Below are 23,210 nucleotides of genomic sequence, written 5' to 3' on the forward strand. Positions count from 1 at the left end.
GCTGGGGAGGGGCTTGGGACAAGGGCAGGGAGGGATGGGACAAGGAGTGATGGATGAAAACTGGAAGAGGGGAAATTTAGGTGAGACATGAGGAGGAAATTCTTTGCTGTGAGGGTGGTGAGAGCCTGGCCCAGGTTGCCCAGGGAAGCTGTGGCTGCCCCATCCCTGGCAGTGTTGAAGGGCAGGTTGGATGGGGCTTGGAGCAGCCTGGGCTGGTGGGAGGTGTCCCTGCCCATGCAGGGGGTTGGATCTAGATAACCTTAGATGTCCCTTCCAACCCAAACCAGTCTGTGTTTCTGTGACTCAAGGGGGGCAATGGAAGAGGGTGTTCAGGGCCAGCAGGACCACCTTCTGTCTTCCTTTTCCCCCTCTAGTCCTCCAGCACCTGGAGCTGCTGTGTGAAGGGTGTGACAAGGGACACCTTATCTTGTTTTTTATTACATGTATATATATATAGCTATATGATCTCTATATATGTCTGTATGTATAGATCTATAGCTGTTAAATGCTGAATATTGCTTGGAAATCCAGGGGCTTTGGTTCTGCTGGCAGCTTTGGTGAAGCTGTAAACTGCAAACTACTGTTTGTGCTGGTGTTGCTCTTCAAATGGGTTTCAAATTTCTCTGGTGCATTTTATCAAAGATTATCAGTTGTGTTTTTAGTACAAACTAATGACAATTCTCTGATCCATAGTAAAAAATATTTTAAAATAATTTTTAAAATAATTTTTTAAAAAAAGACCAAATGCCTTTAATCCTAATGTTCTGGCAGTTGGTTGTAGTTACTGTGTTAGAAGAAAATGCTGTGGAACAGACTGTGCTGTTGTCCTCAGAGTGGAGCAGATGCTACTGACTGTTCCCAAAAGAAATACTTAATCAAGAATCCAGTTTAACACGAGCCACTTTCTTCACTAGTGGGCTGGAAACCAGGGATTGCTCAGCAACTCAAAGCACACTTGGATGAACTCATGGAAGTGGTGGAAAACCTTGTGTGTTTATGTATATTAAAAAAGCAGCTTTTCTGCTATTTTAATTTTGAGGTTTCTGAATCTGCTGGATTACTGGAGAGAGCAGGTGATTGTCCCCTGTGGAGAGGATGGGAGTGTAAATGTCACTGTCCCCTGTGGACCAGAGGTGTTGGGACATGTCACTGTCATCTCTGCACCAGGAAGAGCTCACCCTATGTCTGGAAGTCCCAGTTTCCAGTGAGTCTGTGACCAGTGTGTCCAGGGGGTTTGGACTGGCTCACAGACATGTCTGGTGAAGGGGTTCCACAGGCCTTGTCTGGATGGATGGGTGGGAAACAACAACTTCTTTGGGAAGAGGAGTCACAAGGACATGGGAGCATCTCCCCTTTGCCAGCCTTTGTGTCCCATTGGGCCGGGCAGCTGGCACCACCAGGGTAACACAGTTTGTATCTCACTGCTCTGCTCCAGGCTCTTCAGCTTCCAGAGGGCTCCAGGACACCTGTTCACATACAGGACATGGTTTATTTTGTGATCTGCTGGTTTGAGTAGGCCCAGTTCCCTGAGCTGCAGAGCTGGGCAGCAGTCACCCTGCCCTGCTCCACTGCTCTGCAGACTCAGAGATTGTTCTTCTTCCCCTTTTCTGTGCCCCTCTGAAGACCTGACACCCATGAGCTTTTCTCTCCTCTCTCCTTAGATGAATCAGACTACCAGACTGAATATGAGGAAGAAATTCTGGACAACCAGAAGGATGATTATATTGATTTTGTGAGCAACCAGGCTGAGGAGGATTCTGACTCGGTAGGAACTGCCCTGGGCACAGGGAGTGGTGCTGGGTCCTGTGTGAGCTGGAGGGGTCAGGAAGGATCCTGGGAGAAGCACCTGGAAGGGACTTGCTGAGGAGGACTGTGCAGAGCTAAGCTTGTTTTTCATGTAGTGCAGACACTGCATGAGGTCTGCTCACCCTGCTCATGTCAGGTATCTACCATGGGTGGCAGAACCTGTCCAAGCAGCTTGCAGGGTGGGTCAGGGCTGGAGAGCACCAGGAGAGGCTGAGGGAGCTGCTTCCTCCAGCTTGGAGGAGAAGAGACAAAGAGAGGATCTGAGTGCCATCTGATTGCAGAGAAGACAGCAGCAGAGATGTGCAGCAAAGAGACAAGAGGTGACAGGTACAACTTGAGCTAAAGGAAATCCTGACTGGGTACAGGGGCAGATGCTTCCCGGGAGGTCTGGCTGAGACCCACAACAGGCTGTGCAGGGAGGTGGTGGAATCTCCAGCCTTGCAGATACTTGAAAAGCAAATAGATTGCTCTGAAGAACCAGATGCAGCATTAGTGTTAGCCCTGCTTACAGCAGAGTTTTGTACTGTGCCCTCCCAGAGGTCCCTTCCAACCAAAGTTGTTTGATTCTGTGGGACCTCAGGTCCACCCTGAGGAAATCCTGCACCTTGAGGCCAGACTTCACACAGTGTGGCCCACAGCCTGGGAAGCAAAGCTTGGAAGGGTCAAATCCCAGCTCTTCTTACTCTGCCTAGGGTGTCCTGCAGGTTTAAAAGGTGAGGGAGCCCATTGTGTTGGACATGAAGAGTTTCTGGGTGGGGGCACATGAGCAGTTTGGGAAGGTGCCCACCTGAGGACATAAGATGGATTCAGTGCTTTGAGTGAGGAGCTGGTGTAAAGATGTTGTGTGCTGGGCTGGTTTCCTATGGGTGATGGTTGGTGGACAAAGAAAGGGCGAGGAGGAGAGGACAGGGTTTATCCAGCTGAGAGAGGATGCTGAAGAATGAATCTGTGCTTTGTTCTTTTGTTCTCCTTCAGGATGAAGATGTGCAGATCAGGAAGCGCAGGAATCTCCCCAGGGTGGACGGCCTGGCAGGCAGCACAGGAGAGCCAGGCTAGGGCTCAGAAGGGTCTTGCTGGCTGAGAGCTCTGCCCCGCCCCTGCTGACAGCAGCCATATTTATTTATTAAATATATATTTTTAAAAGCAAAAGTTGCAATTAAGGAAACTTTCCCCCTCCTGGCAGGGCGTGGGGCATTCAGCAGCCAGCCCTGAGCACAAGCAGCTGCATCACACTTGAGTCCCTTTGGACCCTCCATGAGGGGTGGCTGCCACGTGCCACCTCCTGCCATGTGCCACCTTTACACAGGTGCCAGCAGGAGCAGCTGGTTATTAATCATTCTGAGACTGGCAGAGGGGAAACATGCTGGGAACGTGCAGTTGAGTCTGCCTTGATTTTTGCTGCTGTGTGTTCTAGTCGCTGTTTTCACTGTGAAGGCCCCAGGAAGGGTTGGGATGTTCTCCTGCCGTTGCTGAGAAGGCTCCAAGCAGCAGCACTAGAGAGAAGGAGGGGTTTGTGGGTCAAGCAGCCTTGCTTCATATGAATCAGGTAACTGTGTGATTAACTCCTCAGTGACTTCCAACCACCTGCTTGTGAGCTCTGACAGGAGCAGGGCTGAATGTATTTCACTTGAAATCTAAACCTAAGAAATCAAGTCACGTGGCTCTAGAGCCTGTGTCCTCAAGCCATCAGCACAACACTTACTGATCATGGAGCTGACACTTGCTGGGCAACTCTGGAATGATTCCTTGGCTGTATTTGCCCTGTGAAATAAATCTATTTTTCTGGCTTGAAATGGCTGTGTGGTTCTTTGTGTTGGATCCCACAGAGAGAACGTTGGTAACCGAGAGCCCAACGTGCCTCTGCTTATATCAGACTTGCAAAGTCGTGTGGTTTTCAGTGCAGGAGTCACCCCAGGTGTTGTTAAGCATTGGAAAGAAACCTCCCATGCTCTGCCCTCAGGGCTGCAGCAGTTGGGGTGAGTTGGAGCATGTTCAGAGGTCCCCTGGTGCTTGCTGCTCTTGTCTCACATCTGTCGCTGCCGTCGGCTCCGCTGGGCTGGATAATCAACCTGATTCTTGAGTTATGTGAACTCTTCTGCTCAGCTCTGGCTCTAGGTGCTGTTGCCTTGAGGGGATTTGTCATCTGAGCAGAGCACCAAAAATATTCCTCCAAGCTGCCTCCCGTGCTGAGCTCTCCTGTTTCTCAGATGTGAAATCCAGCAGCAGCCAGTGGTGAAGCCTCCAGGCGTGGCCAGAGCTGAGCAGCCTGACTCGAGGCCAGAAAAGTGTTTGGTGGCACCAGTGAGGAGTGTGGTGGCTGCAAGTGTGGCCTGTTCTCTGCATTTATCCTCCTCTCCCAGGCACTTCCTCGTGGCACAGGCTTCTCTTCCCTACCATCATGTTTTCTTCCATTGATGCAGGTTTTGGTTAATTCAGTTGTTCAGAAAATGCTGCAGGTGCTGGAGTTGTTCCCTGCTATTGAGGAGAATTCTTGTAAAGAAAACATAAAAGGTGGTTTCTGAGGTGGAAGAAGAGCAGCCAGGGGCTGCTGTGAAGGCACAGGCTGCCTGTTGGGCTGGAGAGATTTAATTTCTGTTGAGATTGGTTGCAGGGGGTTGGGGTCAGTGTCACCAGGAGGTTCATGAGGGGGTCCCAGCCTGGGAGCGAGCGGAGGCGAGAGCTCCCCATGGGGGCTCTGCTCCTGCAGAGGGGCTCAGAGCCAACAGAGCAGGAGTGTCTCCTTCAGCAGCACCAGCAGCACAGTTTAGAGCTCTGTGGTGTTCTGAGGAGGGGGCATAAACCAGCTGTGAGTCCCTTCAACATCTGCTTTACAGGTGGTTACAGTACAGGAACCTTTCCCTGGAAGATGAGGAATAGGGCTAATCCCAGGGATGGCCAAAGTCCTCTGGCTGAGCCCATCCTTGGCTGGTGGTCTTCAGCCTTCCAAGGGTGTGTTTAAAACCAAAAATTCCTTCAGCAGATGCTGGATCAAACCTGACGATGATGGATTGTTGGATTGTCATTTATCAAACACGTGTGTTGCATTTCCCAGAGCAGCAACCAGTCCTGCCTGCTCCCTCTGCCCCAGCTGCCCAGTGGTCCAGGGCAGGACAAGCACCATGGGTGATTTTCCAGAGGGATGATGGGTCTGTCAGCCTGATCACAGCTGCTCTTGTATTGCTCTGTGCTGTTGTAGGAGAACTTCCCTCTGATCAAACAGGTAATTGATTTCCAGGTTGGGTTTTCTAACACTGAACTTCCTGGCAGCTAAACTAGCTCCTGGAGCTGGGTGAGCTGCTGGGCTGGTGGCTGCATAGGTTGAAGAAGTAGCAAAAACCAGAAAAACATGGGCCTGCTGGGTGTGCTAAGTAGAGCCTCTGTTTGCTTTGTGCCCTGTTCCATGGGGAAGTGGCACTTAGTTCAGATGTATGAAGATGGAAAAGAAATATTTGACGTGAGACTAAAAGTCTCTTCTAAATAATGGATCACAACTTTCCTCCCTGGCCGTGTTCTCCAGAGCTGAGCCCTGGACGTTAAAACATCTTGTCTTCTGTGTAGAGGAGTGTGAAACAATTGGGACAACTCCTAAAAACAAACTGTTTTTCCAGCTTGCTCTGCTTCTGGCTGTGGTCTGCCCAGCTGGGTGATGCAGGGTCCTGTTGCTGGTTCAGCTCCATCCTGCATCCAAATGGTCCTGTGGTCGTGTGTGCAATTCCATGTTTGGAGGTTTTAATCCGTCCCTGCCTGCTTGCCCTGGGCTGAGGAGGGGCTGCATGGAGATGATCCCAGGGCTGGAGCAGCTCTGGAGACAGGCTGGGAGAGTTGGGGTGTTCAGCCTGGAGAAGAGAAGGCTCCAGGGAGACCTTAGAGCACCTTCCAGTGCCTGAAGGGGCTCCAGGAAAGCTGGGGAGGGACTTGGGACAAGGGCAGGGAGGGATGGGATGAGGGGGAATGGATGAAAACTGGAAGAGGGAGATTGAGGTTGGATATTGGGAAGAAACTCTTTGCTGTGAGGGTGGTGAGAGCCTGGCCCAGGTTGCCCAGGGAAGCTGTGGCTGCCCCATCCCTGGCAGTGTTGAAGGGCAGGTTGGATGGGGCTTGGAGCAACCTGGGCTGGTGGGAGGTGTCCCTGTCCATGCAGGGGGTTGGAGCTGGGTGATCTTTAAGGTCACTTCCAATATAAACCAGTCTGGGATTCTATAACTTGATCCCCAGTCCCTGCAGGGAGGGCTGATGGTGCAGCTGCCATCCCTGCCTGGCCAAGGGACACCAGAGCTGGGCTCTCCAGGCCTCCTGCCCCACGGAGCAGCCCCGTGGCTCTGCCCTGTGCCAAATGGCTCCGTGCAAGGAATAACTTAGTCGCTTTGTTAACGAGGCCTTATGAGCTGTTCAGCTTAGAGACAGCTCTGGTAGGGTTTAGGAAGAAGAATGAACCACTGTTGCCCACGTGGCACGTGGAATCACCTGTCCCAAATCCCTGGGAAGCCTCATCCAGGCAGGAGCAAAACTTCCCTCCCGTGAGCTCCGGCTCCTGCGGCGGCTCCTCCGGCCTCTCCCTCGCTGGGCCACTTGTGTCTGGGCAGCCCCTCCAGGCTTTGCTCTGAGCAGCCAGGGCCGTGGCAGGACCCAGCCATGCTCCTTCCCTGCCAGATGTCACTGTCACTGCATCTTGTTCCACAATTCATCTGATCTTTTTTCACTCGTGCTCCCCTCGCCTCCTCCGAGGTGGGATTTTCCTGCGTGGTTCCCGAGGGCAGTGTTGGAGCTGTCACAGTTGGGGCCTTTACTGCTCCCCTGGGATGAATTCACTGCTGCTGTCAGAAGAGCCAGAGATAAAATCAGCAAATGACAAATGCAGCAGCTCTTTCCCTCAGGTGCTGGTGGGGTCAGCCTGGTCCCTGCTGCCCCCACTGGAACACGCCACGGGATGCTGCAGGATCGTGGCTTCCCACAGGAGCCCCTGGGGTTGTTCAAGATGTTGTTTGATGAACATGATTTTATCATGTGGCTTTAGCTGGCACCAGGACACAAGCTGCCATCAGCTGTCCCTTCCTGGCTGGTGGCTTGTTCCACTTCTGCTGGGTCTGGTGAGGTTTGTGTCCGTGCTCCTGTCCCCATCCCTTCCTCTGTCACAGTGGCTATGACCCTGGTTTTCCCCAATAGCCTGAATTTGCATTCAGTGGTGCTGCAAAAGGCACTGGGAGCTGGCAGGGCACCCGTGCTGGCATCCTGTGCCTGGGATCTGCCTCGGGAAACAGGGATGGGGCAGGGCTCCCTGCTGGCCCCGGCTGGGAAGGCTGGGAGGTGCCAGCAGGGCTGGTTTGTCACAGCCTGGGGACACCCACGTGGGGAAGTCAGCTCTGCCAAACCCCCTTCCCTTACTGAAATCAAGGCTTCTGGGGAAAACTGGCACCAGCAAAAGCCAGGGAAGCCTTTTATTTAAAAGCCTTTTATTTGCCTGTTATTTAAAAAAATAATTAGGAAAAGTAAAACCAAAATGGTGTTAATGTTCATCCTGGTTTTAGAAGTGAATATACCAAAAATCTATACAATTGTGTGTTGAGATTGTACCTGGAGACATGTTTCTTGCTGCAGGAGCAGCCCTGGGCAGTGTTCTGAGTGCTGGAAATGCCCCTGAGGGCATCTGATGAAGGATGATGATGGACACCAGAGCCTGGGCAGCAGGGCAGCCCCCCTGCCCACCAGCAGAGTCCAGCTGGATGGGGCTCCACAGGGGAAGCTGGGCTGTTGAAGGCAACTCCTTGGGGACCCACCTGCCACCAGCAGAGACTCTTCATGGATCCTCACAGCCTCAGGGGTTATGGGCAGGAAGGTGCTTCCCACCATGGAGCAGCCTCCAGCTCTGGAAACGCAGAGGTCTGGCAGTGAGGAGTGACAGTTTGGTGGCCTTGACACAGAGCTGTGCTGAGCCCAACCCCCCTGGCTGGCACAGGACACCCCTGGCACCAGGCAGGAGTTGGCACCCATGAGGTACAAACACTAGTGATGCTGCTGGAGATAGTTATGTTGGGACCTCCTGTGTCCAGCAGTGGTGCCAGGGACCAGCACAGCTCCACCTTGGAGCACTCATGGTGTCTTAGCTGGGCTCGGGGAGAACAACAAATGCACATTCATTTTAAATGCACCATAAATGACACATTTCCCTGGAGGAAGACACATCAGGCGTGATGCACAGCCCTGCAGGAACGTGTTGAGAAAGGCTGGTGCCTCCCTCCAGCAGCCCTGACCCGCCCACAGCTCTGAGCTGTGCCCCTCCTGCAGCACCAGGGGCTGGTTGGAGGTGGCCCTCAATGCAGGGGCTGCCAGGGTGCTCCGACCCTGCTGGGCTCAGGGAGGCACAGCAGGTGCTTTTTGGCACTGCCTGGATCTGCAGCTGCCTCCACAACCAACGCAATCTTTTTTTTTCCACTCTGTTTCAGGTGCGTGTTCATTCTCCTCTTCAGGGGCTGAGCTGCAGAACTCTTCCTGCAGGGCCTGGTGCTGCTTCAAGGCCTTGGGGGCAGTTTCCAGCCCGTTGCTGCTGGTGCTGGGATTGGTTTTTTTTCTGCTCTTTGAGTGAGAGTTTGCCTGGGCTGTGCAGTGTCTTGGCTCTTGTGTGGTGGTTGTTGTGGGGAAGGACCCTGGTGCCAGCCCTGCTGTCCTTGGCTTCATCGTGCTCAGTCCCACCCTGGTGCTTTTCCCCCCTCCAGGACTACGTGGGTCTGCTCCTCCAGCGTGTGACCAGCCTGTTGCTGCTGCCCCTCAATTGGGCACTGAGTTAGGTGGGTGACTTCTCACCCTGCTGCAGAGCTGGGGGACACCAGCCTGGCTTGGGCCATCCCTCAACCTGCTGCTCAGCTGCAGCACCAAGTCACCCTGGGCTGTCAAATCCCTCCCCTCTGCTTCCTGCCTGCTGGAAATAGAAAGGTTTTTTACCAAAGCAAAGGCTGGAAAAGCTTTTAGAGCAGGGCTGGTGAAGCAGAGCCCCCCTGGGATTTCTGGGGTAATGAGGTGGGAAAGAGCCAGCACAGCCCAGCCAGGCATGGGCTGCTTTGAGGCTCCTGCTGGGACACGTACCCAGTGGTGAAGGAGATGTTGGTCCCTGAAAGCAAAGGGGAAAGCTGAGCCCCACAGAAGTAGTTGGGATGAGCATGCCTCTTGCTGGGGCTCCTCTCCCAAGGGCAATGAACCTTCCAGTGCACTCCAAGTGTCAGGAAAGATGTTTTCTGAGTGCCCAAGAGCTTCCAACAATCCTGGAGATGGTATCTGTGCTGCAGCCATTCCTTGGTGCCAGCTGGGTGGCACCAGAAGAGTGCTTCCACTCTGTCCCTTGCAGTAAAACCAGGATGGCCAGTGGGGTTTTTAAAGTGCTGGCAGGGGGTGGATGACTTCAAATAGCACCTCTCTGGTGGGGTTGGTTGCAGCCAGAGCTGTGGAGCTGAGCCTGCCATGGAGGTCTCAGCACAGTGGCAGCTGGGGAGGATCTCCAGAAGGTCAAGGCAGAGGGACCAGCTGCTGAGGGATGTTGGGGCTGATCCTTCTCCCTGCTGGAGCCATGGGCAGGGTGGACACCAGAGCCTGAGCAGCCCCACTGCCCATCAGCAGAGTCCAGCTGGATGGGGCTCCACAGGGGACCAGCCAGGCTGGCTACACAGCTTGGACAGCTGGGCTGCTGAAGGCAACTCCTTGGGGACCCAAATCCAGGCTGCACCTGCATCAGCCTGGGAGCTGCTGCTTTTGCACTCGAGGCACAAACAAAGTGGAAGCTCAGAGTCCCAACAGGAGGCAGGTGAGTCCCCACAGTGGGCAACCCTGGGAACTGTGGGACCTTTCTTCTCCTCCCCAAAATCTGCTCCCGGGTCAGCTGAGCTGATCCTCAGGGAGGCAGAGCACAGAGTGCCAGGCTCACAGTGCCCCAGGGAGGCAGAGTGCACGATGTGCTGGGGCCACGGAGCCCAGGGAGCTGTTCCTGGAGCCCTCAGGGTCCTCCCCAGCCCAGGGCTCAGCGGGGTGAGCTCTTCACCTTCCAAACTAGGTCGGGCCGTGAGCTCGGGCGCTGCTGTGGGCAGAGCTAAAAATACCAGTGGAGCCCAGTGCTTCCCTGGCAGCTCTGAAGCTGGGTTGAACTTTGACTGTGAGGTGCCCCAATCCTGGCCCCATCCAGGAGGGTCACCGGGGCCCTTGGGCTGCTGGGGGTGAAGGAGGAGCAGGAGCTGAAAAGGGCCCCGTGGGGCTGCAGGTCCAGAATCTGCCCAAGACAGTGACACCCTCTCTACCAGTGTGAATGCATCCCTGAGATGCTACTTGCAGCTGGTCCCTGCTCCTCGCAGAGACCCTCCCATGAGCCTTGGATGTCTCATCTCCAGCCACCTCAGAAAACCACCTCAGCTTCTCTTTATTATAAATGTAAACTGTAAGTGGTAGAAAATCAAGCCAGGAGGAGTGAAACCCAGGCCTGATGCAAGAACTCAGCAAGCCTTTTTTTTTTTTTTCCTCTTAGGAAAGATGATGTTTTCATTCCAGTGTCACTTTTGGAGGGCACCAAGGGGATATGGATGAGTGTGGCCAGGTCCCTGCACTGCTGTGTGGTGGGGCTGGCAGGAGGTTGTGAGCTGGAGCCTGTCCCCAGCCCCATGGCTTGCACCCCTGGGTGCCTGCAGCTCAGGGACTGTGTTTATCTCTTCTATGGGACTTTATTTATCTCTTCTATGGGACTTCATCTCTCTCCTTTGGGCCCTCGGACGTCCCACCTCTGGCCACAGCTCCACGCACGGCAGAAAAGCACAGCCAGGACAGCCCTGCTTTTCTCATCCTCTGCCTCCAAAGTGAGGCAGTTTTTAGCACCTTGCTGAAGTGCTGCAAAACTCTTCTGACTCAGCCCTCCCCTGATGATACTGAGATTTTTTTTGCACCCCATCTTTGCACCATCTCCTTCAGTCCTGTTTGAGGGCTGCCCTATTTTAATGCTGCCAAGGGAAAAAGGGTTTGTGCACAGAAAAGATCCCAGTTGCTCTGTAGAGCTCCTTTGTCACAACTATTCCCTGCCAGTCCTCCTGCTTCCAGCAGCTGTGTCATTAATCAGCTGTGTCATTAATCAGCTGTGTTTTGTGCTCATTTCTCAATCAATGATGAAAACATTGATTAGTGTCAGGCTGGGACCAACTCCTGCAGAATCCCTCTAAATCATCTCTGTTCACTGATGGCTCCTTGTTTTGGAGAGGGGTTTGCAGCCCTCCATCCATTGGCTGTGGGCTTTATTGGGATTGTATAGCACTAAATTTGTAATTAGGGTGTCATATGAGATTAAGTCAAACATGTTGCCAGAAGCTAAGCAGATAATGGCTACATGGTAACCTTTATCTACAACGTTGTAATTTTCCCAAAGGATGAAATGAGGCTCGTCTGACAAGGCATTTTCCATCACACCAGGCTGATGGGTGTATTTTTAATCCCTGGATTCTGTATTAATCGAATCCTCTGTGTCCTCTCCATCCTTCAGTCTGTCGCGCTGGACAGACCCGCTGTGAACCAGGGCACCTGCTGAGCCCCACCTCAGCCCCTGCCCCCCTTGGCAGCTCCAAGGCTTAGATATTTCCCGCAGGGAGTGAGCACAGCTCAGCTGGGCCTGCTGCTGGAGGGCCCTGCGGTGCAGATCCTGTGGAGCTGCTGGCTCAGAAACCTCAGAGCTGCCACCCGAGGTGCTCTCAGTCCTTACAGACCAGGGAGTGTCTCACCATCCTCATGCCTTGCATCCCCATCCTGTCCAAACGCAGAAGAGACTCACTGGGGGGCTTGTCACTAGCAATGTTCCTCCTCCTCCAGAAATGCCCTGATTCCCTGTGCTTGGAGACTTTCAGAACCCAGCTGGGGATCCCCTGCTGGTCCCTTCTTGCTGTGGCATCAGTCCTGCCCCGAGCAGGAGGTTGGACTCGAAACACCTGAGGTTCCCCTGGTCAAGATCTTTTTATGCTTCTCTAATCCTATGAAATGAACCTGCACCAACATTCATGTTTCTTTTGTTTCTGATATACTTAGTGAACAACAACTTCCTGGTCATGGCTTTGCCAGGCATGGATTTTCTTGCTTCCCCTCCTCTCTCAGTACCCCTGCATCACAGCTCCTCGTGGTGATTGATGCATATTAATTAGTATCTGTTACTTTCCTCCTCTTCATTGTCACACATTGTCATTTTGCTTCCAGTTGCTGCTTTCAGGTTACCAACTTACAGGATGGGCTTTCAGCCAAAGTTAGTTTTTCTTGACTCTTCAGTGTTCACTTTTCTGCCCCGTTGCAAGCTCTGCTCAAGGAGCTGCTGATTTCCCACTCTCTGGGCTGTTTTTTTTCCCCCCTTCTATTTTCCTCATGATTGTCACCATCTCCAAGAAGTCTGTGAAGCTGCTGGTTCCATGAGGGATGAAAAGACCACTAAGACACTAGGGGAGAGCTGGAGCAGTGTGGCCAAGGCCATCCCATCCAACCTGGTGCCACAGGGAGATTCTGCTCCAGCTGGTCACACCAGCAGCACCTGAGCTGCTCTTCCCACGCTGGAGCATCTCTGCTCTCCTTGGCAGTCTGTTCCACTGCTTCACTATCCTTAGACAGCTTTTCTTTAGGTCTAACCCCAAATTCCCCACCACAGTTTGGTCCCATTGCTTCTTGCCCTGTCCTGCCTTCAGCCTCGTACAGAACTGGAGCATGTTGAGGTGGTTCCTTCCAAGTCTTTACTTCTCTGGGGTGAATCCATCCTGCTTTCAGCCTCAGCTCATGAGCTGCACTTTGGCACCATCCAACCCTTCCTGTGCCCCCTCTGAGCTCTCTCCAACCAGCCCAGCTCTGCTCTGAACACCACAGCCAGGGCTGGACCAGGACCTCTGGCCCTCGTACCAGACCTCTTGTGATGACAGGTCACTGGGTAAAAACCTGATGAGGAACACTTGAAGGAGCTGGGAATGTTTAGTGTGAGGAAGAGGAGGCTGAGAGGAGACCTCATCAGTCTCTACAGCTGCCTGAAAGGTCATTGTAGAGAGGTTGGTGCTGGTCTCTTCTCACAGGTCATTAGTGACAGAACAAGAGGGAAGGGCTTCAAGCTGCACCAGGGCAGGTTCAGACTGGACAGTAGGAACAATTTTCACAGCAAGAGTGGTCAGACACTGGAACAGGCTGCCCAGGGAGGTGGTGGAGTCACCATCCATGGATGTGTCCAAGGGTTGTTTGGGTGTGGTGTTGGTGGAGATGGTTTAGGGGACAACTTTGTAGAGATGATGGTTGGACTGGGTGATCTTAGGGGGCTTTTCCAACCTGAATGGTTCTGTGATTCTATTTCTCGTGCCATGATGTTCACCTTCTCCTCATAAGCACAGCACTGTTGGCTCAGGTCCAGCTGCAGATCTGCAGCAGCAGCCAGGCCCTTTCCTGCAGAATGGTGACAGATTCAGCTGCTGCCCACCCCAAGCTCCCTGCTGAATCTCCCTCAGCACCCATCTGATCTCACCAGGAGCCTCTGGGGGCTGCTCCTGGTTCTCCCTGCAGGACAGCTCAGAAGTGAGGCATGGGCAAGGACATGAGAACAGATAACCTCCCTGCTGCACCCCCCTGCAGCCGCTCCGTGTCTGTGCCTCAGGCTGTTTTATTTGCAACTGTGGAATTTGTTGTTCTTGCCAACAGGGTCTAACCTAGAGGCTCCTTCCTGCCTGCACCTTCATGCGATGCCCCAGCTGAAGCAGGTGGCACCTGTTCTGCAACACCCTCACCATGGCCAGGAGCTGCTGGTGGCCCTGGTGTGTGTGCTGCCCTGTGCTGCTTCTTGTCACCAGCACAGGCACAGGGATGTGCTTCAGGGCAGAGTCAGGAGCCACGGGAAGCCCTGCAGAGCATGTGGATAGAAAAGCCCAGCTCTTCTTTTCCTCACCTCCCTTTCGGCTTCTCTCTCTTTCTGCCACAACCATGATGCAGGGCAGGGTTGGAGCAGAGCTTCAGGAGTGAGATGTTTATAGGGACACGTTCACACAACCTTCCTTTGCAGCAATGTTATCTCTTCCATCTCAAATATAACACAGTCACTGGTAGGAGGGCACAGATGGAACCAGTCCTGGGCTCCCCAGTTCATGAAGGATCAGGAACTGCTGGAGAGAGTCCAGCAGGGGCCACAAGGATGATTAGAGGACTGGAGCATCTGCCCTGTGAGGAGAGGCTGGGAGAGCCGGGGCTGCTCAGCTGGAGAGGAGGAGGCTGAGGGGGGATCTGATCAGTGCTGCTCAATATCTCCAGGGGGTGTCAGGAGGGGGGTGGAACCAGTCTCCTTTCATCCATGTCCAGTGACAGGACAAAGGGCAATGAGCATAAACTGGAGCACAGGAGGGTCAAGTTAAATCTAAGGAAAAACCTACTTACTGCTGAGGGCAAGTGACCCTGCTCTGGCAGGAGCTTGGGTTAGATGATCTCCAGGGGTCCCTTCCAACCCATCCGCTCCCTGTGACTCACTCCAAACTTCAGCTCCTCTTCTGCTGCATGGTGCCAATGTCAGGACAAAGGCAGGCTGTTATTTTGCCAAACAATTAAATACTGAGGTGTGATAACTGAGTAATCACTGAATCACTGAGCAATCAATTCCCATCAGATCTGTTCCTGAAGCAGTTTCGGGAATCCCGACCTTAAGGAACCTCCATTGTACGGGCCAAGGACTGCACCTCCAGAGCTGCTAAATGGTTCCTGCTGCTGCTGGAGACCCTGGGAGGCTCTGGTAGGTGTCTACCTGTCTCTGGTAGGTGCAAAATCAGTTTCCCTTCACCAGGAGGGTGGTGTGGTCCAGGAACATGTCTCCGTGGGAAGGGGATCACCATCCAGCGAGTCACAACATGGCCAAGCAAAGTTGCTCTGGGGTAGGTGACAGCTCTGCTGCAACCACAGACCTGCAGAGAGCCTTCACACCAGTGCCTCCACGTTTCCCTGGAGAAGTCAAGGAATCCTTTCCCTGTATGAAATATCCACATTGTTGTTCCCTTTGTTACATCGACTGGTTTTATTCACTGCTGTTTGTTCTGAGGGCCTGGCTTACATCAGTGTGATGCCACTGATTTAGGCACCAGGAGTGAGGTGATGTTACATCCTGCTCAAATCCTCCCTCCTGCTGTAGCCAATGCTCCTCTGACTGTCAGGGGCCTTTGTTTCTCTCCACCTGCTGCATCATTTTAAGAGGAGGAAAATAATACTGTGTTGCTGTAGAAATTCCCCCTTTCCTGCCAGCTCTCCTGCCTCAGAAACCTGGTGTCTCATCCTGAGACTTTATCTCCTGGACAGAGTGACTTCCAGGGATTTAGGAGCATGGTTTTGATATGATCCCACACAGGAGGGGACACAGATCACAGCAATCCCCCCTGCTGGTTCCGTTTCCTTTGCTCAGGCTCTTTGGCAGCTCCACGTGCCTGTGCTGGTTTGGAACATGACAGACCCTGGGCACAGGTGCCCAGTGTTGGTGCTCAGGTGCTCTTGGGCTCAGGAAAAGGCCAGAAAACTGGCTGGGCAGCAAGGAGGACAGGAGGGGAGGCAGGAGTTGGAGGAGGGGACTGCATGGCTGGGAGTGCAGGGGGTGAGAAGGAGTGATGCAAAATTCGCAGTGTTCAAGGTGGAGTCTGGGAGAGGACAGAGGGTCTACATGGGTGGTGGGGTTGGTTGTGCTCCTGTCCTCCCTTAGGTGGCTGAATGGTATAATAATAATTATTATTATTATTACTATTACTGTTATTACTTTATGAGCTGGTGTACATGCATATTAACAAGGCTATGCACAGGACTGGGTCTGCCTGGCTCCAGCCTACCTGGCACAAAGCATGACTTGCACCTAGAAAATTACTACAGCCTTCTGGGGCCATGTTTTAAGGCAGGTTTGTTCAATTTTTCCCATTCCAAGCCCTCAATTCTGACTAGGGTTTCTGTTTGCAACACAAATCTGATAAACAATAGGCATGGCTGAGTGGTGAGACCTCTTGGTGGCTTGCATGTGAGCTTGTGCCACCTGGCTGTGGTGAGACCTGGTCGGAGCAGCTGCTGGGAAGGCAGCTCAAGGTTTCAGCCAGCAGAGTGGTAGCTAATTGAGTGTATTTCAATCATCAGATCCACAGAAGGAAGGCAAACTCCGCAGAGGAGAAGGAAATTGCATCTCCGAGTAATCTGAATGTGGGTAGATAATTAGGCCTATATTTCATGGGAACATTTGCTGGGCAACATAATGAAAAGGCCAGCAACGTGATTTTCTTGAAGCAGTGTGATGCCTCCCCCTGGGGCCGGGCTGTGCCAGGGCTGCTGCTGCAGCCGGGCAGAGGGGCTGTGGTGTGGCAGTGACAGGCTCATCCTCCCCATCTCTAATGGCTGCTCAGGCTCTGGCACTGGTCTTGGCAAGAAGGTACCCCCCAAAAAACCCCACAGCCTCACCGGCCGCCCGTCTCTCTGAAGGGCAAACACAGCCAGGGTAGGTCGGGTTGTGCTGGCAGAGCTGGGTGGAGCCGGTGGATCCAGCGCCGCGCCGGGCGCCCGGCAGCGGGAAGCCAGGATGCCCCCGGACCTGGCTGGGAAGAGCTTCTGCTCTGAGTCAGCACCTGAGCCAGCCTGGAAGGTCAGTGGAGGCTGCTGAAGCAGCTGGAGCTGGAGGGAAGCAGCCTGACCCTCTGTGCCTGGGTCCCCCCGGCACGAGCAGCCCTGCTAGCGTGGGCAGCACGTGCTGCCAGGGGCTGCTGCTCCCATCCCAGGAGGGTGCACCAGCCCCCAGATCCCCTCCAAACCAGAGCTGTGCACGGGAAGTGAAGCTCTAAGGCCCTTTATAGTGGTGTTTTTTTCCAAATTTGGAATAGAAAGGTTCTACTTTTCCATTTCCTCTGCCCCTTTGGACTAGGGCTGCTTCTGCCCTGCCCTGCTGGGGACCCTGCTGCCTTCTGCAGGAGCAGACAGATTATGCAAGACAGGATTTTCCTCCTTCACAATGCTGACAAAATGAGAAGATTTGGGAAAGCAAGGTGATGTGGGAAGGTGGAGGAGAGGGTTTAATCTTGCAGCACAGGTAACTGATCAGGGCCTGAGGGGTCTGGATTCCCCTCCTCCAAGGCTGCTCTCATCAGCACGTTGGGGCTGGTACATGTCAGGAGCAAAAAGAAAGCTGCAGCCATCCTGCTAATTACTGATGAGGTCTTTTATTAAAATGAGCTGGGGGTGAGTTGCCCTAACACTGGGTCTGAGTGCTCCATATCCCAGCTGGTTCAGAAGAGCTCTCCATCCAGAGCTCAGGGCTGTCTTTGGGACTCTGTTTGAACAAGCTCTTATTTATCTGGTGTCAAATGCTTGGCCATTTAAGCACAGCTCTTTCCAAATGAATCCCCTCAAAACAAACCCATAATTCTTGGCCAACTCCAACTCCTTAGCTATCGATGTGGCTTCTGGGATGTATTGCCTGGTTTTAATTATGCCAGTGTTGGGGAAGTTATTTTCTTACAGTGTCTCATTAGAGTGAAGTTTCTAATTGGTGAATTCAAAAGGACGTCTCAAAGGGACTAACCTGGCCAAGTGAGAAGGTGGCCAGATGATACTGGAGTGACCTCCTGGTATCTGGGAGACCCTGAGCTTCCCGGTGCAGTGGGTCATAACTGTTGTCCTCACACTTTTTCCAAGCAGTGCCATGCAGATGAACCCAACAGCTCCTCCCCCACCTTGGACTGATCACCATCTCTCAGGGCTGCTGTGACTTGCCAGAAGAGCTGAACTGAGATGCTGGGCTTAGGGACAACGGGCACAGCCCTTTGTCTTCTCTTTGCAGCCCGGTGCTTGGCCTGTCCGTTACCAGTGCTGTTTTGTGGAGAAGGATGGGAGCAGAGAGCAGGGGGCTACAGTCACCCCAGCCTCAGCCTGTCCCCTCCCCACATCCTGCCCCTGGGACACACTGTGGTGACACAGCCCTGGGGAGGGTCCCACACCTCCCCCAGCACTGCTAACCCTGCTCTTCTGCCCTTCCCAGGGACTCCCTACCTGCCTTACCTGCAGAGCCCACCAATGATCCTGCTCTCAGTTTGGACCAAAGAAGCTGCAGTCACCTCCCATGGCCAGTCAGACATCCTGCTCTGCCCTGTTTTTAGGCTTTGCCCCCTGCTGAGTCCCTTCCTGGTACCTCCTGGCTCTGTCCTCCCTCCAAAGCCAGGGACCAGTGTGTGAGGAACACACAGCGTGGGTGGGGACAACGCTCTGAAGAACCTGGGAGAAAAAGAGACCCCTCCTGAGGATGAGGAGCAGTGCAGAGCCCAGTGCTGTGCTGCTGAAGCTGGGACTGGTTTTCTCCTGCGTGTGTATCTGTGTAATTATCTGCTCTGGATGTCCTGAGCCATTTTATTACCTAGTTATTTACTGTCATGAGGTCCTTGTATAACTCCTTACTGCAGCTCATGTGTTTATGACCCTGAACACCCAAGCATCAGCAGCAAACTCTGTCACCCCTGTTTCCAATCACTTTTCAAGATTATTTCTGAATATGCTGAAGTGAGCAGGTCCCAGGACAGGTCCCTGGTGGCTCCAGGCAAGTCCTGCCTCCAGTCAGGAGCCTGCCTGCTGACAGCTCCCCTTTGAGAATCCTTTAACCAGTTATTTATCCATTTCTAGCCTTTCCTGGTAATCCCATGGTATCTGTGTTTCTGTAACAAACTCCTGCAACAGACCTTGGGGAATCCAGGCAGACTATGCCACAGGTTTATCAACTCCTTTAAAGAACTGTGATAGATTTATGGAGCATTCCTTTATTCAAGGAAAAGTATCTTCTCTCTTTTTTTTTTTCCTTTCCAGGATTTTACATGGATCCAACTATGCACTGATTGTATTTGTTATTACAATCTCAATCAGTTTGACCAGGAGGGACCTCAGACTTGGGAAAGGCTGAGAGATCTGGGGCTTTGAAGTCTGGAGGGGAGAAGACTGAGAGGGGATCTAATTATTGTGTATAAATAGGTGAGGGCTGGAGGTCAAGAAGACAGGGACAACCTTGTGTCACTTGTGCCCTGTGAGGGGCAATGGATCCAAACTGGAGCCCAGGAAGTTCCACCTCAAGATGAGGAAGAACTTCTTTCCTGTGAGGGTGACAGAGCCCTGGGACAGGCTGCCCAGAGAGGCTGTGGAGTCTCCTTCTCTGGAGACTTTCCAGACCTGTCTGGATGCCTTTCTGAGTGACCTGCCCTGGTTCTGGCCCTGCTCTGGCAGGGGGGTTGGACTCAATGATCTCCAGAGGTCCCTTCCAACCCCTGACACTCTGTGATTCTGTGACTTCATGGTCTGTAATAATAACAAATCCTTCTCATTTGTCACCCTGAAGCTCTCAGACACCAAGGCTGTTTGCACAGTGATTAGATGCTACAATTAAGTAACTAAACTGTTTCAGTTCTGCGTTCCTCAGCACTTAGGTGAACTGTCTCCATCTGGTGAATTTGTACTCTTTGGTTTGGCTATTTATTGCACAGCTTCTTCTGCTGACACTTAGATATGAATCAAATCCAATGCCATGTCCATATAAAGCTGACTTTTGGCACAGGAACTTCCCTGAGCTTTTCCTCACTGCCTGCAGACGCAAAAGATTCATTGTTCTTCTGTTCTGACCTTACCTCCTACCAATGCTCCTCTTGCACTGTGGCCAAAATCTGCCTCTCCAGACTCCAACAGGCTTTCTGGGATGGATGTGTTTGAAGAAGTATTTATTACTATTTGGCTTTGCCTTTTGCAGGTTGTTCCTATAAGTGGTTTTGTCTTGTCTTATTTTTTCCTTTCACATCCAAATTGCCAGGATACACATTCTTTTGCTTGTTTAGACAGAAAAACCCTTTTCTAAACACAAAAGAGGCTGTATCCCTAAAGTTTGAGAATCATCAGGCCATCTCAGCCTGATCTAAGACCTAACCAGGTCTAAAGCTCTGGGTTTCCCACTAGTTAGAGACGTGCTGTTTGGTGTGGCAGGATGCTGAGATACCAGATTTTTAAAGTGACACATTTATATGGACAAAAAATCCCCACCAGCCTGGATGAATCTGATTTGCCTGCCTTGGGCTTCAGGATCTTGCATCTTTACTGGTGGGAGGAGGGAAGCTATTCTCTGACCAGCAGTGATTATCCTGGAAGCTGTTTTGGGGTCTGCTCCCCTAGGATGATGTGAGAGAGCCCCATAAGTGGAGGTGCAGGTGATCCCTCCCTGCCTCCTCGGCCTGGCTGCCTACATCCCTGTGTCTGGAAGGCCTGTTGCCATGGAGAAGCGATGGAGAACAGCCTGGCTTTTTTTTCCTAGCAGGAAGCAGAGGCATCTCTCCAGCTGCCATGAGCCAGAGGCCTGCTGCTTCCTCTTCTGTGCCACACCAGGGTAACCCAGACCCCCAGCTACCTGGGAGAAACCCAAAGGGAGGGAGAAATCCTAAATGAAGGTAGGGAAGGGAGCAGGGAGCAAGGGGGAAACTGCAGGGAGATGGACCAGTGCTGGTGGAGTGATGGAGCTGGGTGCTTCTCAAGTGTGCACAGGTCAACAGGCACCAGGCACCTGAAAAGGAAAATTCCCATTAAATATGTGGAAAATAACCTTTTTCTGTGAAAGTAATGCAGCCCTGGCACATGGACCAGAGCAGTGGTGGCACCTCCATCCTTGGAGGTCTTAAAAAATCCATCTGGCCAAGCCCTGAGTAGCCAATGTCCCTTGGACATCAGCCCTACACTGGGCTGGAACGTTTCCAGCCTCAAAGGGTGAGACTTTGCCAAATAATGGGCAAGTGAGAGCTTGAGAGAGCTCCAAGGGGCACAAACATGGCAGGGAGTGGTCTGAAAATAGGATGAAGGTGGAGGTATTCCTGCTTTTTAGCTTCAGGAATTAACAGTACTGGAGACTGCTTCACTGAGTCTCTCACTGCTTGAGTGGCTCCAGTTCTCTGCAGTTTCTTTAAGGTGTTCCCTAAAAACAGATGGATTTTCTCTTGTTTTCTGCTGTAGAAGCTCTTTGGTGACATGACTGTACAACAAAAACTAGAGGGAGGGTGGAACAGTCATGAGTAGAAGTTTAGTGGGAGTCATCTTCTGTGGGCAGATCCGACACACTGACTCTGGATTTTGTTTTGCACCTGTAAAATGTCACTGTGAGCAACTTTGGGGTGTTTCCAGGTAGATCTGGTGGGGATTATATCAGGGATAGAGTACACCTGTCTGTCAGTTTTGTTGGGGATATTTTTAAAAACAGCATTTGCCACGGCTGACAAAAGATCTAAACACAGAAAGGAAGAGTGTGTTTCCCCCTCTAATTATGCAGGACAGAAAGGGGGGGAAAGTGCAGTCAAAAGGCTCAGGCTGACCTTATTTTTTAAATGTTCCCATGTATTTATCTTTTCTCCCTTCTTTTGACTGTGTGTGCACCTTCAAATCTCTTGTCTTTCTAGAAGCATGAAGCATGGCTGGGCTGAGCACACCTGAGCTGCACCACACTTGGCTCCATCACGCAGGACTGAGACCTACCTGTCCTAAAATCTGTTCACCAGTATTAGCTCCTGGGATGGAGACCTGTCCTGGTTTGGGCCCAACACAACAAAGAACCAGCCCGTGGCTGCTCACTCAGCTCCCCTCACACTCTGGGATGAGGACAAACCCAACCAGAACCTCACGGGTCGAGACCAAGGACAAGGAGAGCTCTTCACCCATTAAGGTCCCGGGCAAAACAGACTCAACTTGAGGAAAAACAACAATTTAATTTCACACTAACCAGTGCCCACAGGACACAGACACCAGAGCAGGGCTCCCACACGTTACCCCACCTCTCCCCTTCTTCCTGCCAAATCACTTTGCTCCCCATTTCTCTCCCTCCTTCCCCCCAGCACAGGGGATGGGGATGGGGTTTAGAGTCAGTTCCCAGGCTGGTGGTTCCTGCTGCTCCTTCCTCCTCAGGGAGAAAGATTCCTGACAGTCCTGCCCTGCTTTGGGAACAGTCACCTCCCCTGGCCTGGGGGCTTCCACAGCTGCAGTTCCAAGTCCACAGGCTGCAAATCCACATTCACCCCTCCTGGTGCCTCCAGGGAATGTTCCACCACGTTCCTCCATGAGTGCAGGGGCACAGCTGCCATCTCCCCACGGGCTGCAGGGAAAATTCTGCTTGGGCACCTTCTGTTCTGCCCCTTCTTCTCACCAACCACCAGGATCTTCACCCCAGCACTGCCTTTCCCTTTCCCTTCTCCAGCTCAGCTCTTCTTTCTTAGCTGCTCTCTGCTCAGCTCTTCCCTCAGTCCTTTCGTATGTTCATGGCAGAGGTTCATCTCTTGTCCCTCTGATGGCTCCTTGGCTGGTTTGGAGCAGGGGGAGCTTCTCAGCTTCTTACCAGAGCCACCCTGGGGCCCTTCCCCCTACCAAAAATCCTGCCAAACCAGCACAAGACCACAAGGTTTAAAGGCCTCTCAGTCAGCGCTGAGCAGGAGCAGAGCTGTGCCACACAATCACAGAATGTTGGGGTTGGAAGGGACCTCTGAAGATCATCAAGTCCAACCCCCCTGCCAGAGCAGGACCCAAACCAGGGCAGGTCACTCAGAAAGGCATCCAGACAGGTCTGGAAAGTCTCCAGAGAAGGAGACTCCACAGCCTCTCTGGGCAGCCTGTCCCAGGCCTCTGTCACCCTCACAGGAAAGAAGTTCTTCTCATCTTGAGGTGGAACTTGCTGGGCTCCAGTTTGGATCCATTGCCCCTCATCCTACCCTGTTTGAGATACAAAACCCCAGGGGAAGAGGAGCCACTCACCAGCAAGAGCAGCTCTGTGGGACACGGGGACCAGCTCACTCGTGGCAGTGTTGGAGCAGCTGATGTCACTTAGCACCTCTCCTTCTGTCAGCTGCTCCAAGCTATAAAAGCAGGCTGATATCTTTATTTTACACACACGGCACTTCTGCTCACAGCTTAGGTCTAAGATACATTTCTGGAAGTTTGTGATTGACAGTGAGTTCCCCAGAGTATGATAAAATTCCAGTTGATGAGGCAGTTACACCCCTCTCCTTGTGCCAACACACCCCGGGGGAGCTGGGTACCTTGTTAATCTTTTATTTTGCTCGCAACATGAATTACTTTATTTTTCAATTTGTAGATTAATAGACGGAATAGTTGGGCTTAATTTACTTAAATCCTCACGTGTCTTCTTGCAGATTTTACTACGGAGAGAGAAGACTACTGCTTTTCCCAAACTTCATCCATGAAGTTTACCTGAGGGCTAGAACCCCTCTGCTGGGAAGAAAGGATGAAGGAGCTGGGGCTGTTCAGATGGACAAGGCTCTGGGATGACCTTCTTGCAGCCTTTCCATGTATAAAGGGGGCTTATCAGAATGATGGAGACAGACTTTTTACCACATCGTGTGGCGTCAAGACAAAGGGCACGGGTAGATTTA

At 52.4% G+C, this 23,210-nt stretch overlaps 1 protein-coding gene across 1 annotated transcript in view; it reads left to right on the top strand.

Annotated features, from left to right (window-relative positions):
- PNPLA7 (patatin like phospholipase domain containing 7) overlaps positions 1-3,599 on the top strand; it is a 127,483-nt gene extending 123,884 nt beyond the window's left edge. The window contains exons 35-36 of the mRNA XM_051636457.1: positions 1,662-1,765; positions 2,782-3,599. Coding sequence (XP_051492417.1) covers positions 1,662-1,765; positions 2,782-2,862 — 185 coding nt within the window. The 3' untranslated portion in view covers positions 2,863-3,599. The remainder of the gene's footprint in view (positions 1-1,661; positions 1,766-2,781) is intronic.
- Positions 3,600-23,210: the final 19,611 nt, after the last annotated feature.

This window comes from Apus apus, chromosome 19, assembly GCF_020740795.1.
Source record: "Apus apus isolate bApuApu2 chromosome 19, bApuApu2.pri.cur, whole genome shotgun sequence".
NCBI classification, from domain to species: Eukaryota; Metazoa; Chordata; class Aves; order Apodiformes; family Apodidae; genus Apus; species Apus apus.